Source organism: Eulemur rufifrons, chromosome 3, assembly GCF_041146395.1.
Source record: "Eulemur rufifrons isolate Redbay chromosome 3, OSU_ERuf_1, whole genome shotgun sequence".
Taxonomy (NCBI): Eukaryota; Metazoa; Chordata; class Mammalia; order Primates; family Lemuridae; genus Eulemur; species Eulemur rufifrons.
Genome location: NC_090985.1, coordinates 52,097,386 through 52,111,147, shown reverse-complemented (window position 1 = coordinate 52,111,147; position 13,762 = coordinate 52,097,386). Strand labels below are relative to the sequence as shown.

Below are 13,762 nucleotides of genomic sequence, written 5' to 3'. Positions count from 1 at the left end.
ATTTATTAGTGAGAAAAAAAATCTTTCCATTTAATGGGCCATCTTTCCAACTTAATTTAATAAATGTATGTGTATCTGGCTTCTCCTGTTCCGAACCGGGTAGTAGCAGCCATGAGGATTGCACAAGTAATTTACATCCTACTCCTTTCCTACTTATCTCTCATCATCACCCAACATGCATTTCTAAGCTCCACTTAACCTTGCTATTTGCCTTTCCCAGTGCCAGGCTGTCTCACTCCTTTGCTTTTTTGCACGTTTCATCCTTTCTCTGAACCCTTTTTTTCCATTTGAATAACTCCTGTTTATCTTGAAAGACTTCAAAGACCTTCGTCACTTCCTCTGAGCTACCTTTCTTGATGCTTTTAAGTGAGTTAGATGCCTCCCTTCAGCCTTAGTGTTATTATCGGTTTCTTTGTCGCAGCTGGGCCCCTGTGTACATGGATAGCGTTTTTCACCACTTGAATCCTAAAGATTAAACAAAAAACAAACACACAAAAACCCGGTATGTGGTAAACACAGAATGAACATTTAGGGAAGGAATGAATAAATATCCTTAAGGCGTTTATAATGTAAGGAGAAACATAAGACTTTGGAAATATTAATAGTCAATTACATGTATAAGGGATTATTAAATAATCATATTGTAAATCTGAATGAGAGCTTTAGCATTTCAGAGGAAGGAGAAAATATTTTAAGTTAAAGTAGTTTGGAAAACAATGGGATCTGCGCTGGACATTGAATGACTTGGGTGGAGATGTTGGCGAAAAAGCAGGACATAAAATCATGTTTTCATTTGAAATATTATTGTTTCTCTAGGAGCATATTAATAGAGGGCAGAAGACAGCTGAAACTGATGCTTACTGTGGTCGTTATTCCCTGAAAAACCCAGCTGTTCTTTTTGATTCAGCAGATGTTAAGCCAAACAGACTGCCATATGGAGACATTTTATTATTTCCTTATAATCAGGTAAACTCAACAAAATGATATGCTAATTGAATCTGGAAAATACCTTAGTAATAAAATTTCATGAAATTTTAAGACAAGGAAAAGCACTTGCCATGTGAAATCATGTCATGTTGGACAGGCGTTGCAGTTTACTTTCTGACTGCTTGTGATTCTCAAAAAACAAACAAAAAAAAGAAATAAAAAATATAAATATAGCACCATGTATCATGCATTCTGTTTATCTCATAATCTCAGAAAAAAATTATTTACACACAAGTTTAAATACCAAAATAACTAAAAATGTATAAGCATCTCCATTTTTCTTTATTAATTAAAAAGAAACAAAAATGGATAGCCATCATAGAGTGATATGAGAAAAGTAAAACAAAATTAGGAGGAGGAGATGGCAGTTTTAGTGCGGGTATGTAAGACCAGCTAGATTCACCATTTCTCTGGTTTTAAAATTCTCAACTTGTAGCACATGTTCTAAAGTTTGAGTTCTTAATATATTTGGCATGGTTAAGGAGGTGTGGACCATTAAAATTGGCATTTAATTGCTATTTTCAGTGACCTTCATCTCTATTTCTAAATGCTCAACTGCATTCACATCCCAATTAATCTGCCTGAATGTTTACTTCTCTTCTTTCCCTACACAGAATGGACTTTTAAATTTTAGTTAGAGTTAGTATACAACTTATCTCCACAGGGAGTGAATTGTTTCCATTTTTAAAGGAGATTATATCTAAGAAAATAATAAAGAATTAATTAATTCATTGGGTGTCGGGCAGGTGGGAGGGGGGATGAGGGGATGGGTATCTTCACACGTCATGGGTGCTGGATGCGGTGCTCACTGTCTAGGGGATGGACATGCTTGAAACTCTGACTCAGGTGGGGCAAAGGCAATATATGTAAGCTAAACCTTTGTATCCCCGTAATCTACTGAAATAAAAAAAGAAAAAAGAAAAGAAAAGAATTAACTACTAGTTGTAACATCACTTCACTTTCTCTTCTATAAAATCTTCCTCTATTCTTCTGCAGCTAACTGGCTGAAATTAATCATTCCTTTCTCTGTGATCTGGTACATTTTATATGAAAAAAGCTCAATAAATATTTATTGAATTGGATTGAATTAATTTGAATTGTTACAAAACAATTTAATGATAAGATATTGTTACTGATTTTTTTTCATATTTTTATGTAGTTATGTTTAGCATACAAAGGATTCATGACAAATTATATTGGTATACAATTCAAGTACCAAGACAATGGCAAGATTACTAGGAGCACTGATAAACGATTTACATATAACTTTGCTCATGGAAACAAGTAAGTTACACCATAAATTTGAAAACTTAAGTTATACTATAGTATATAAACTGTAAAGATAAAACAAATCTATTTCTTGGAGTTGTTTTTTGTTTTGGGGGGATAGATGAGGGCACATCATTGCCCTTTTCCATTGGTCTATGTGTCTGTTTTTATATTGTTTTGGTTACTATAGCCTTGTAGTATATTGTGAAGTAAGGTAGTGTGATGCCTCCAGCTTTGTTCTTTGTGCTCCAGATTGCTTTTGCTATCTGGGGTCTTCTGCATTTCCATGTGGATTTTAAGATTGTTTTTATATTTCTGTGAAGAATTTCATTAGTATTTTGATAGAGATTGTATTGAAGCTGTAGTTTGTTTGCTTTGGGTAATACGAATATTTTAACATTATTAATTCTTTCAATCCATGAACACAGAATATATTTTCATTTATTGGTGTCAAGAGAGATATTTGTATTGAAAAAATTGTTGATTACCCCAATGCATAAATATATGCCTTTGAGGCCACTATACAGTTTAATCCAATATATAAAATGTAACTCATAGAGTTAGCTCCTGGAATGAATGAAATCAATGGGGACAATTCTGCAATTTCACAGAGTAATTATTGACTCAGAAGAGCCATGACTACCCTCTGTTGGCAGTCACACGGGCAGATGCAATGCCAGGGGTCAAGGCAGCCCTACTCCTGTTAGCTGGCAAGGAGCATGAAAAGTCTATAAAAAGAATGATTATATACCAATGCTTCATGCCGAGTTGACTTCAAATCATGAGTAGTCTTATGGTGGATCATTATGAAGCAGAAGTTCTTCCTGAAGGGACATCTGAAGGTACCTTTGCTACAACAATGCTGCATGTTCAAATTGAACAGTGAAATCAAAACTTTAGTTTTGATGCCCACCATCCTTGTATATTTCACTCCTCCACTGATACACGATTTTGGAACATTTTGCAGATCCCAGCTCTTCCATGTTAGTCAAGCCATCACTTACCATGTCATCAAATAGGTCTCTCCTCTTAGCCTATAATTTATCTGCTGTGAAGTAATTTCAACATACACTACATTTAATGGAGCTGATGGATTTTCTTTATCCTAAATGTTACAAGACCTTTAAACAAGAATAGCATGATTTTTAAAAACAATAGGGTTCTCTCGTTAAAACCATTACCAGTCAAGACAAAGTAAATGCTTTTGCTTCTAGCAGGTATTTCTAGATCTGCTTTTATGTAGGTCAGACAGTCCACTTAGATCACATAGACATGTTAGTGTTAGTTTTTTTCAGTACAGTGTTAATTTTAAAAGTGCCATTTTTTCTTAAGGATTGTTCTATAACCTTCCCCAAAACAGTGATATTTATAGTTGTAAATCATGTTTCAAAATCTAAAATGTAGGCTGCTTTTCTTTTGAAAAATGGAATTATCTAGTCACAAAGGCACATTGTGCAGTTTAGGTAAGTTTTGATGTCACTTGTCATCTCCTTTTTTCTTACAAGGGTCCTGTTCAGCATAAATATAATTAGTAGTGAAATTCTACTTAGAGGCCCTAAGTGCTTTTTTAATTTAAAGGATACTTTAACATAATATAGTTCCCTATACAATTGTCTAAAACTGATATGTGCCGTCTAAGCTTGGATGAGCTAGAGCTGGATCCCATGATACGTTTATGAACCAGGAAGAAAATGAGACTAGAAGGTGCCCAAACTAGTCAGTTAATAACTATAGTGGTAGCTGATGTAAAGATTATTGTTAAACTATATTTAATTACTTGGATGGCAGTATTTACCTCTTTGTTACAAACTGTCACAGCTGAAATCCTTAATTGTAATTTGTGAGATTCCAATGCAGTTAATATTTAATGGAAAGTCTGAATCCAAGTTATATATTTCAAAGGTACTATGCAACCATTTATATCTATAAATAACTTAGCATCTTTTTGGCATTTAGAATAATGGGCAATGCTACTCTAGTGAGCTCTTCTGGAAATAATATCAAGTTCCAGTTTTGCTTCTTAGCATTGGACTGAATTTACTGTTCTGTCCATGGCATTTTTTACTAAAATAGTTGGTTCTATTCTTGTGTCTTGTTCTTGCTAATGTGCTCTACACCAATGTGCGTACCCCTTAGTTTCCTTACCTGTTATTACAGAATGTTATTTTACATTGCTATGGCTACTGCCAAGGCTACAAATAGAAGAAAAGCTATATATGTGTGCAGCATTAAATCTCTTACTGCCAATGCAAGTTTCTGCCTGCGGCGCCTTGTTATGGCTGCTTTTCTGTGCTAATAAATTATGCTTGCAGGAGAAAAAATCCTTGTAACTTTAAATTTTTAATGCTTTTTATAGTACATTTGTTTACAGTAAACATTATAACTGATCTGTATAACAACCATATTCCAGCTGGACCTATACTTGCATAGATCTTCTGGATCTCATAGAAACCAAATACACCGGGACAAATTTTTCTCTTCAAAGAATTAGTCTACAGAAAGCATCAGAATCACAGTCCTTCTATGTGGATATAGTATACATTGGACAGACATCTACAATCTCAACATCGGATGGTATGTTGTATCATTTTATATCTACTATAATCTAAATTATCTGTAATAAAATCTTACCATGGAAATCATTTTTATATTCTACAGTATAGATAGAAAAATTAATCTATATTTAGTCATTGTTTCCTATTAATAATATTATGATTTAACTTTATTTTAATGAATATGGCAAGGTAATTATTCTGAGGATAAATTCATCCTTAATGTAAACTTTCTCATTATAGCAAGAATGAGCTTTATAATCCTGGATTTTTTTTTCGTGGAGAAATAAACTGTGGCAAACATTTTTATTTTGCCTGGTTTTATCTTTGAGAAACCAATTACTAAGAGGGATATCTATTCCTAAAATGCAACTATTGACATTGACATCTCTCTTGTAAGATGGACCTGAAACTTAAGGTGGACTTAAGAGTGACAATTATTAATACTGCAAATTAAAACTTTATTTTTGATAGCCTTAGCATTGTTTTTTCAGTCATGTTAATAGACATACATATTTGAGATGTGATAATAATATAATAAAATTAAACTCTACAGTCTTTTAAAAAATCAACCTACCATAGACAGTCACCTTAAAAAGTGACTTTTCCCATTTTTGAGAGGAATGTTGGAATCCTTCCCTTTGGAACTGTTTTGAAGTACAAGACAATGAGTCAAGTGATAAAAAAGTACTATTATAGCTTTATAGTTACTCCTTTTGAATCTGCTATCCCCATACTTCCATTGTGATTGGAGGAACGCATATATAAGACGATTGATTTTGCTGAGATAAATGTTGTAGTTCATTAAACAATATTCATTTAGCACCTACTATGTGTTAGGCACTATGTCAAGTACTAAGGAAAGAACAGTGAACATGACTATCCTTGTCCTGCCCTCATGAAGTACACATCCTACAGAGCACCACATTCGGGAACCAAGAACAGAACAAAGCCCACTGACCCACAGAAGGCTGCTGGATGGGACCCAGGGTTTGGTGACTTTTAAATATTTGGTTCTATTTGATGGGCTCACATGTCAAAAGACATTAAAGCTTTATAATCTTTATAATCTAGAAGTGAAAATTAATCTAGCTTCACAAACTACTTAAGGTCTCTTTCTAAAATTTGAATTTGAACCCTTTATTCCATGACATGTTGATATTATTTGACGATTTTATTTTTAGCAGCAGAAGCTATTACAATTTTATCTCCCATTTACTTTGTTTATATTCTTTAGAAATGCCAAAGAGAAGACTGCCTGCATTAGCAAATAAAGGAATATTTTTAAAGCACTTTCAGGTGAATCAGACCAAAACAAATGGATCAACTATGACAAACCAATATTCTGTTACCATGACTTCATATAATTGTAGTTATAATATACCCATGATTGCTGTGAGCTTTGGGCAGGTAAGCCTAGATTTTGCAAGTTTATTTTCAACTTAATGAGCATTAGTTTTGATGTGCTAAATTTTCTTTTAAATTTTTTAAAGTAGCTACTATACAGATTGAATCTTTTAATAGGACAAGAAACTTATTCTAAGAATACATGAAGATTTAGAGGCTTGTTGCAATTGAGCATGAAAATTGACTTTAAGCATTAAAAAATTCTTCAAGAAATATATCTATGGGGGAAAATAAAGTGAGAATACCCTTAAAAATTAAAGTTAGTCAGATTTAAGTCGAGTTTTCTTTGTTGGCTTTAAAGAAAAAGTTGTGTGCTCCTCCAATAAAGATTTTTGAACAGCAATTACTGAAAGAACAGTTGAGATGCTGCATTATGTTTTAAAATTCTTTCTGTTATAAACACTATTCATTTTTGCTTGTATCAAAATTTATACAAGGCAGAAACAGGTGTTTTTTTGTAATTCCAAAAGGATCTGAACAATTTTTTATACATTTATAATAAGATTAGTATTAAATATTACAAATATAATGAACACTTTTAAATTTAATTTTTTATGAAAATATTCAATGAGTTAATATAATTTCCTGCCACAAATCAAAAACAAGTATAATAAATTGAATATTAAAGATTAATAATTAACCATTGTAATTAGTGTCTCACAGAGAAGTTTTTGCTAACTAAATAATTTTTTATGATTAAAATACTGGCCCATATGCTCGTTTCAGCAGCACATATACTAAAATTGGAACAATACAGAGAAGATTAGCATGTCCCCTCAGCGCTTTGGGAGGCTGAGATGGGAGGATCACTGGAATCCAGGGGTTCAGAACCAGCCTGAACAACATAGTGATACCCCTGTCTCTTCAAAAAATTTTTCAAAATTTGGTGGACGTGATAGTAGACACCTGTAGTCCCAGCTACTCAGGAGGCTGAGGCAGGAGGATCACTTGAGCCCAAGAGTTTGAGGTTGCAGTGAGCTATGATGAAGCCACTGTACTCTAGCCCAAGCAGCAGAGTGAGACTCTGTCAAAAAAAAAAAAACAGAAACAAAACACCTGAAAAACTACAAATATTAAAAAAAATACTGCTATATCCTGGCCCAATGTTTTAGTCTTAGATAAATACCCTGTAAATGTTTTCTACTCTTTTAGCTCTATCACAAAATGTAATAATTAACTCAGAGCTTTTGTTTCTCAAAGGATTGATGTCAACAGTCTCCCGTTTTTCAAGATTCATCACTAAACTAATAATTAGTAATTTTAGCTTGTATCTTTAATTGCTTATTCAAGGTTAAATTGGAGAATAGGGAACTTATATTTTTGTAACCTTTTAAAAAATTCAAATGAAAGATACAGGCAATAATGTGCGTATACATGTCAATGCATTGTTTTAAAAACTAACTTTGAGATAATTGTAGATTCACATGCAGTTGTAAGAAATAATACAGAGATATTCCTATATCCTTCACCCATTTTCCCCCAGTGGTGACTTCTTGTATATTATAGCATAATATCATAACCAGGAAATTGACATTGATAAAATCCACTAACTTTATTCAGATTTTACCAGTTTGACATGCAGTCATTTGCATGTGTGTATGTGTGTGTAGTTCTTATATAATTTTATCACATACGTAGATTCATCTGATCACGACCAGAACAGTTCCATCACAAGCATCTCTTGTGCTACCCCTTTATATCTACAGCCACCACAACCATCTCCTTCATTCCCTTCTTCCCAAACACCTTTATATATAGTAACCACTAATCTATTCTCTCTCTATGATTTTGTAATGTCAACAATGTTATATAAATGGAATCAGACTTTATATACTCATACCAGTATGTAGCCTTTTGAGATTGTCTCTTTTCACTCAGCATGATTTCCTTCAGACCCATCCAAGTTGTTGTATGCAGCGAGAGTTTCATTTTGATGGCTGAGTAGTGTTCAGTGTTGTGGATGTACCACAGTTTATTTTAACCACTTATCCATCGAAGGACATTTGAGTGGTTTCTTGGTTTTGGCTGTTATGAATAAAGCTGCTCTGATATTCATCTATAGGTTTTCGTGTAGTGTAAAATTTCATTATTTCTGGTTAAATGCCCAAACAGTGCAATTATGGGATCATATGGTAAATACCTGTATAGTTTTTAAAGAACCTCCATATTTTCCAAAGTGTTGCACCATTTTACATTCCCACCAGGAATGTAAGAGTGATCCAGTTTCTGCACAATCTTGCTCGCATTTGGTGATATCCCTATTTTTAATTTTAGCCCCTCTGACTGGGTGTGTAGTGATAGGTTATTTTCATTTTAATTGGCATTCCCTAATGGCTAATAATGTTGAACATCTTTTCATTGGGCTAATTTGCCACCCATATATCTTTTTCTGTGAAATGTCTAGGTATGAGTCTTATGTCACATATGTAGTTAGCAAGTATTTCCTCCCAGACTGTGCTTTGCCTTTTCATTATTTTTGTCAGGCCTTTCATAGAGCAAAAATTTTTAATTTTGATGAGACCCAATTTATCAATTTGTTTCTTTTATGAATGGTACTTTTGGTTTCAAGTCTAAGAACTCAGCCCTCAGTCCTGAGAATTTTTCGATTTTTTTTCTAAAAATCTGATAGATTTACATTTTACATTTAAGGCCATGATCCATTTTGAGTCAATTTTTATGTAAGGTGTGGTTTTAGATCGAAGTTCATTTGTTTGCTTACAGCTCCAATTGTTCCAGGACAATTTATTGGAAAGCCTATCTTTCCTCCGTTTACTTACCTACTCACCTTTGTCAAAAATCAGTTGGACATATTTGTGTGGGTATATTTCTGGGCCCCCTATTCTGGCCCATTGCTCCATGTGTAGTCCTTCCACCGGTACCACACTCTCTTGACTACTGTAGCTGTACAATATATCTTACCATTGGCTTGGGCGATTCCTCTCACTTTAGCTTTCTTGTATAAAACTGTTTTAGCTATTCTAAGTCCTGTGTCTTTCTATGTAAATTTTAGAATAAGCTTGTTTATGTCTACATAAACCTCGCTGGTATTTTGAGAAGAATTGCATTAAAGCTATAGATTGTTTTAGAGAGAATTGACATCATTATTATATTGAATTTTCCAGTCCATGCACACAATATGTCTCTCCATTTATTTGTCTTGTTGTGCTTTCTTTTATCAGCATAGTTAGGTCTTCTTTGATTACTTTTATTGGCATTTTGCAATTTTCAGGTCAGATCTGGCTCATGTTTTGTTAGAGTTATACATAAATATTTTATTTTCTTTGAAGTAGTTGTACATGATCTTGTGTTTTTAATCTTGTGCTGCATGCTCATTATTTGTATGTTGAAATGTGATTGGTTTTTGAGTGTTGATTTTGTATCCTCCAGCCTTACTGAGCTCAATGAATTTTTGCATAGTAAAGACGTTCATGTAATCACTACCCAGATCAAGATAAAGGAAATCTTTAGCTCCCCAAGAGCCTTCCTCATGTCTCCTCCTTATCATCACACTATTCACTCCTCACCCCTAGATAACTGATATTTTGACTTTTACCACCATTAATTACTTTTGCCTGTTCTTAAACTTTATATCAATGGAATTATACAATATGCACTTTTTTGTATCTAGCTTCTTTTATTCAACATTGTGAGATTCATACTGCATGTGCTGTAGTCTGCTCTTTTTCATTGCTGTACAGTTTTCTGTGATATGCATACACCATAATTTATTCATTCTGTTGACAGATTTTTCATTATTTCCAATTCAGGGCTATTATGAATAAAGTTACTATTCATTCTTTTTTTTTTTTTTTTTTTTTTTTTTTTTGAGACAGAGTCTCACTCTGTTGCCCGGGCTAGAGTGAGTGCCGTGGCTTCAGCCTAGCTCACAGCAACCTCAAACTCCTGGGCTTAAGCGATCCTACTGCCTCAGCCTCCTGAGTAGCTGGGACTACAGTTCATTCTTGCATATGTCTGTTGGCACTTGTATTTGCTCATTTCTGTGGGCTAGAAGGCTTATCATTTTAAATTCTACAAGATTAACAGATAACTATGAGGGATCAGAAGCAGAAGAATATAATTTTCACTATTAGAGTTATAGTCTGTGAATTTCTATAGCATGCATTGCTTTCTTTGGTCAATTTGTTGGCACTGGATATTAAAATATTCTGAAATAAAAAATAAATAAATTAAAAAAACATTAAACAGGTACGTTTTTCGAGTTTAGATCATTGTATTGACCATACGCTTTCTTAAATTGTTGCTTAAGTTTTCAAGTCTCCATATATAGCATTTTCCTTAAAAACTTTTTAGTTTTTTGATAGCCAAGACCACATCTGATGCTCTCTATAGTGATTAGCACTGTACCTTGAACAGAGTGCCTGCTCAATAAATATTTGTTCCTAGAGTGATGGAGGGTGCATTCTGAATTAATGAGGTATTACTCCAGTTGCAGCTGATCGCTGCACAGATGACTGAGTTGACTTTGGCCTCATTATTGCGGCTATGTAGGTATGGCTTGTGTTGATTTATGTGACTCTCTTTAATGTTCTGAAGAATCCTGAATACATGAGGCTCATTTATGTCATGTCACAGATTATACCATGGTGAAATAAAAGTCATGCTAGCCATTGTTAAGTTTAATCATTTTATCAATATTTATTTTGGAAATTAGATAATCACACACGAGACTGAGAATGAGTCTGTTTACAGAGGAAATAATTGGCCAGGGGAGTCAAAAATTCGTATTCAAAGAATTCAAGCAGCATCTCCACCTCTAAGTGGCAGCTTTGACATTCAAGCTTATGGACATAATCTCAAAGGTATATGAAAAAAGTTTAAAACATTGGTGTGTATATACACACACACTCACATACATATGTATAATGTTATAAAATGTTAAATGTTATTTCACTTGAGAATTACTACTTATTGTTATTTTTACATTCAAATATCTAGTCACACAGGTGCATGTATATTAATATATACCAATAATGGGCAGTTAATAGCCAACCACAATGTTGTTGTTTCAATTCTTTTTTTAATAGATTGGAAAATGACTCACTCATCCAAAGCTAACATTATTAGTAATACTTGTTTTTATTTAACAATAATCTAAGAAAAAGTCTTCAAAAAATATATAACAAGTTTTTAATAGTCATTTTTCAAAGGTATTGAAATCATGACTTTCATAAGTCATACCTTTCTATAGTATATACTTTTTAAAAAATAATCATTCATTACTGTGGTAGAAACAGTAATGATAACATTCAAATATCAAAATCGAGAGTTGGAATGTGATTTTTTAAGACATCTAAAATCAAATTATCTAACCCTGTGCTATCTAACGTGGAGGCCATGAGGCACACAAGGCTACCGAGCACTTGAAATGTGACTAGTGCCACATGTTGAAATATAACATTTGAATATATGGAATCACACAAAATTTATTATTAACATATTTTACCTGTTCTTTTTTTATTTTTAAACTATAGCTACTAGAAAATGTAAAATTATATATATGGTTCATATTATTTATCAGTTGGACAGTGCTGGTCTAGACAACCATAATAAACATTTTTGTGTGCTTCTTTCTAGTAGTATTTCTCTATGTAATTTATATAATTGAGACTATGTCAATAATGTAAAGCTAAAATTATTCAGAACAAATGACATTTTCATGTTTTCTTCACTGCCTCACCAGATATACCAGGTTACATTCTGAAACAATTGTTTTTCTTTCATATCTGTGACTTATAGGTTATCAATATTTTCAAAGGTATATTAATTGAAATTAAGTTAATTAATTTAATTATATTAAAATTGATTTTAAAATAAAAATATTTTTATGTTAAATGCTTTATGTTAAAAGATCATTTTAGACCAGGAGCGATGGCTCACTCCTGTAATCCTAGCACTTGGGAGGCCGAGGTGGGCGGATTGTTTGAGCTCAGGAGTTTGAGACCAGCCTGAGCAAGAGCGAGACCCCGTCTCTACTAAAAATAGAAAAAAAATGATCTGTACAGCTAAAATTATATATGTAGAAAAAAATTAGCCAGGCATGGTGGCGCATGCCTGTAGTCCCAGCTACTCAGGAGGCTGAGGCAGGAGGATTGCTTGAGCCCAGGAGTTTGAGGTTGCTGTGAGCTAGGCTGACACCACGGCACTCACTCTAGCCAGGGTGACAGAGCAGGACTCTGCCTCAAAAAAAAAAAAAATCATTTTAATACTTTTGTAATATACTCTTTGGTAGTAAAAGTATTTTATTTTTAATGTTAAAATGAATTGAGCATTAGTTATTGAAAGAGTAATTATAATTAACAGTATTTTTATACTCTTTTAATACATTCTTTGATATTAAAAAGTATGTATTTTTAATATTAAAATAAGTTGATATTAAAATACAAATTGATATTTGATATTGGTGAATTGATATTAAAAATAAGAATATTTGTGCCAACACCCACAGTTTGAGGTACATTACTCTTAATTTTTAAAAATTTTAAACATTTTTATCATTATTATTTTTAAGTTGATAGATAAAATTGTACGTATTTAGTTTCCAGGAAATATATGAATTCTTGGTATAAGTAGGATGCAAATTTCATTTTTACTATATTAGAGGGGAACGTGGTTTATAAGCGATAATGCGTTGTACGCATTTCAGGTACTTTAGAGATGAAGCTGGTTTGTGAGTTTTGACTCCTGCCGTTTGCCACCCTCTGCGAGTGCAGGCCAACCTGCTGCGGTGCCGGCTGCAGATCTCCAGTTCGCTCTCCAGAGCCTGGAAGAAATGGGAAGGGTCTCGGTTACGCGAGAGGGAACCTGTGCTGGATACTCGTGGAACATCCAATGGAGAAGCACATGTGGAAAGCAGAATCTTCTACAGGTTCTCTCATTTGGCTTGGCTTCTCTTTCCTTCTATGTTGTTTTCTTATTTGCACCCTGCCTCTTTCCAAAACAAAAAAATTAGGGACTGTGTATATTTTAAAAATGCGAAGTATAGACTAAAAACTTTAAAAAGGAAATTGAGGAGAAGATTGTCCTAAATTAAGTTGACCAGATACTCTCTTTCCTGGAGAATAGCTATTGCTACTTTATTCCCTGTCCCCTATGGGAAAAGTCTGGGAATCTGTGTTGGAAGACCCTTGGCAAGGGCAGTAGGAGCACAGGCAGAGCCAGTCTAAGAACTCAGTCCACGTGTACTTTAAGGAAAGGCAAGAAGAATCAGCCTCACTGTCTATAATTCTACCACTAGAGCTATATCCTGCGGCCTTGAACACTTTTATGGTTATAAAGATGACCTTTTCAAGTTCAGAAGCAAGTAACAGCTTAAGTGCTCATCCAATCACCTTTGCTTAAAGTGTGGAAGGGGATGGGGAGAGGCTTTGGGCCCAGAGTATGTGAAGGAGAGGAGTCTAGAAGGGACTGGGGACTTGGAGTGTCAAATGTCAAAAAGATGATGCTTTCTAGTGAGGATGGAAGTGTGAGGAAACAGTCTTTTCTATGCAATGTTGGTGAGAATGCAAATTAGGACAACCTTTTGGGAA

At 33.8% G+C, this 13,762-nt stretch overlaps 1 protein-coding gene and 1 pseudogene across 1 annotated transcript in view; both read left to right on the top strand.

Annotated features, from left to right (window-relative positions):
• PKHD1L1 (PKHD1 like 1) overlaps positions 1 to 13,762 on the top strand; it is a 149,408-nt gene that overhangs the window by 48,169 nt on the left and 87,477 nt on the right. The window contains exons 20-25 of the mRNA XM_069465599.1: positions 817 to 966; positions 2,147 to 2,271; positions 4,667 to 4,830; positions 6,046 to 6,218; positions 10,888 to 11,035; positions 12,947 to 13,101. Of these exons, the coding sequence (XP_069321700.1) occupies positions 817 to 966; positions 2,147 to 2,271; positions 4,667 to 4,830; positions 6,046 to 6,218; positions 10,888 to 11,035; positions 12,947 to 13,101 (915 nt within the window). The remainder of the gene's footprint in view (positions 1 to 816; positions 967 to 2,146; positions 2,272 to 4,666; positions 4,831 to 6,045; positions 6,219 to 10,887; positions 11,036 to 12,946; positions 13,102 to 13,762) is intronic.
• On the top strand, positions 6,929 to 6,992 carry LOC138382096 (U6 spliceosomal RNA; annotated as a pseudogene).